This window comes from Apium graveolens, unplaced genomic scaffold (assembly GCF_009905375.1).
Source record: "Apium graveolens cultivar Ventura unplaced genomic scaffold, ASM990537v1 ctg5278, whole genome shotgun sequence".
Taxonomy (NCBI): Eukaryota; Viridiplantae; Streptophyta; class Magnoliopsida; order Apiales; family Apiaceae; genus Apium; species Apium graveolens.
In genome coordinates, this window is record NW_027418907.1 from 60,756 (window position 1) to 63,849 (window position 3,094).

Here is a 3,094-nt window from a genome sequence, read left to right on the forward strand (position 1 = left end):
AAAATCTTATAATTTTTTACAAAAACAAAATATAGGGAAAATCTTATTAATTAATGTAAAATTAAATAAAAATTATATGAATGACATCTTATAATATTAAATTTAGTTACAATTAATTCATTTTATCAGGAAAAGCCTTATAAACAAGTAAATTATTATTCCCAAAACTTAAAAACTCATAAACTAAATTATTGGTATAAATAATTCGATAGTTTTATTTAAATGTATATAACTTTGAAAAGAAATATTTCAAATTGAAACATATAGTATTATTGTCATTTTTATGTGTGTTTATAAAATATAATTATTTTTTAATTAAACGATAAGTTTTATCCTGGTTCAAAAGTATGTGAATCATAATTAATTTAATTTTAAATTATTTTATCCTCAGACCCATTATATGATCAAATTCAACTAATAATATTTAATTTGATTTTAATTTAGTTTAAACCGAGATAAATATAGACTTTTGTTTAACTCATATGAATAGTACATATTATTTTGTTTAAATTAGTTGAATTTTATTTTGATTTTAATTTTATTTTACCGCGGATGGGTTGTATAATTTTTTAGTCCGATGAATAGTTTAAGTTATTTTGTTTTAACCTGGTGCTATTATTTCGATTGACGGAATACAGTCTTTTTTCAATATTCGACACACATTTTAAAGTGAATATAAAGTATAATTTTATTATTTATTTTTGATTTTTTTATTATACTTTAAACAACAAATTTTTATTCGGAACAAAAAAAAGTTTTAAAAACTGTTTACGGATCTATAATTTAAAGGAGTCTTAAAATGTGTGTCAAGCCCCCGTCCTCCAATATATACTACTAGGGGGACATAATGAGTATAATTTTTTAGCTAAGTAGTCATTATTTTATTTTAAACCGAAATCCATTGCACCGACTAAATTTAAGAAGTTATATTTAGTTTGTTTTAAATTTATATTAATCACGTCCAATAGTAGTTTTTGTTTTATTCAGAATAAATAACATATATTATTTTGTCTTATTCCAATGTCATTACACCGATGAACGAACTGTCTCTATTTAAGTTTTGAGAAAATATCATGAATAACATAAATAAAAAAAACAATCCCGTATATTATATAAACTCAAGTATTATATAAACTCAAATACGGTACCGACTAACCGACTACCAAATTTTTAATATTTCGCCATGCAATGCACGAATATTTTACTTTTTATTTAACAATTGTTCATTAATTTAAAAAAGTAAAAAAATATATTAAATTTTAAACAAACAAAAATATTACTGAGTTTCATTTGATTTTATTTCGGCTCTATCTTGAGTTTTGTACATTAGATTTTTACGATATACAGCTCATGCGAATCTCAAGAATTAATGTTTAATTCAGTGATAGTTTATAAATTTTGTTCAACAAATATGATCTAGAATTTGAAGAAAATAGTAATTATGAATTTTGCATTATTATTATATTCGGTTTAGAATACCTACTTATTTTTTGTTTAAATCATTGAAAGGGTAGGATATTCTATTTAATATAAAATACCTACTTATTGTTGGTTATAAAATATTCATTTATTTTAAATCTAACGGTCATGATCAATTTTTTTAAAGATATAACAATCCATAATAAACTGATAGTAAATGGACAATAACTATAAAAAATCTGGATAAAATCCATTTCATGCATATCATTTGGTCTCCTCCAGAGATTGGGTGTTTCAAACTGAATACGGATGCTTCCTTTAGAAGTGATTCGGCATCTTTTTCTATTGGCTTAGTGTTACGAGATCATCTTGGAAGCTTTGTAGCAGGTAAGGTCGCGTCGTTTACAAACTGTCACACAGTTTTGGAAGCAGAAACTATTGCGATCTGGGAAGGCTTCAAGTGGCTGACATCTATGTCGTATCAGTATGTGTCTGTTGAGTCTGATTCTTTTCTTTCGATCCAAGCAATTCGGAGGCCTTGCGAGAATTTGCTGGAGCTGGGTCACATTTTGGAAAGCTGTCGAACTATAATGCAATCTAGAGCGGGTTTTTCAATCTCTTTTGTTAAAAGGCAAGCAAACAAAGTAGCCCATGAAATGGCTAAAATTCCTTGTTTGCTCAATTGCCAGAATTTGTTTACTACTCCTCCATCTAGTGTGCAGGAGATGCTTTTGTATGATCTATCTTTTTAATGAAAGTTCTCATTTTTCTTCAAAAAAAATAAGGACCTATGTTTTACATTATTATACATTCTTTTTGTCGGATATACATTATTATCCATGATTCTAAAGATTCCCGATTTTATCGATTAATTCTCGAAAAGGCACGATACCGATTCGATTTTTGAAATCCGATTAATCTTTATGTATTTTTCTTAATCGGTAATATATAATTTTAATTAAACATAAATAATGATAATTATATAATATGATAAATGTGTATTAACTTATAAATTACTACTAAAATAAGGATATTAAAACTAAATATAATTTAAAATATAAAGTGCATCTGATTAATCCCAGATCTCCGATAAATTCTAATCGGTATCTCGATCGATATCTTTCGATTCCCGAATTTTATAACATTGATATTATATTAGTTTTGCAACAATGTAGTTTAGTGACAATTTTTAAGAGATATTTTGTTAGATATTTTTGAATAAATAATTTTTAATAAAAATAAATTTCTTATATATTTTTTTCTATTGATAAATATTTTCTTATTAATAATTTTTATATTAATATTTCAGTTTCATATCTTGAGCTTTTAATCATATTTATATATTAATTTAATAGCCCATATAAATAATATACGTTTTTATTGTTTTTGTTCAAATATTGTGTGGAAGATACTTGAGTTGTTGAGTAGAAGAGATTTACAAATCATATTTTGATATGTTCATATAGACTTCTCTTTCTTTCATTTTCCTGTTTTTAATTATATTTTTAGGGGATTTTTCGTAAATATACTAAAAAAGAAAAGTTTTGCAAAAATAATTACAGTTTTTAAAAGTATTTGCAAATCTACGTTAATAAACAATTTATATTGCACAAATACGACAACAATACAAGAAGATAAAAAATTAGAAAATTGGACTTCCTCCGTACACTTCGTT

General features: G+C 24.7%; 1 protein-coding gene across 1 annotated transcript; it reads left to right on the forward strand.

The window, feature by feature from the left end:
- Positions 1-1,676: 1,676 nt before the first annotated feature.
- On the forward strand, positions 1,677-2,171 carry LOC141702549 (uncharacterized). The gene has a single exon (XM_074506214.1). It carries the CDS (start codon positions 1,677-1,679, stop codon positions 2,169-2,171), a length of 495 nt encoding a protein of 164 aa, XP_074362315.1.
- Positions 2,172-3,094: the final 923 nt, after the last annotated feature.

Bases quoted from the DNA above. Each gene is read 5' to 3' on its own strand.
- LOC141702549 (XM_074506214.1), top strand. From the start codon at position 1,677: ATGCATATCATTTGGTCTCCTCCAGAGATTGGGTGTTTCAAACTGAAT.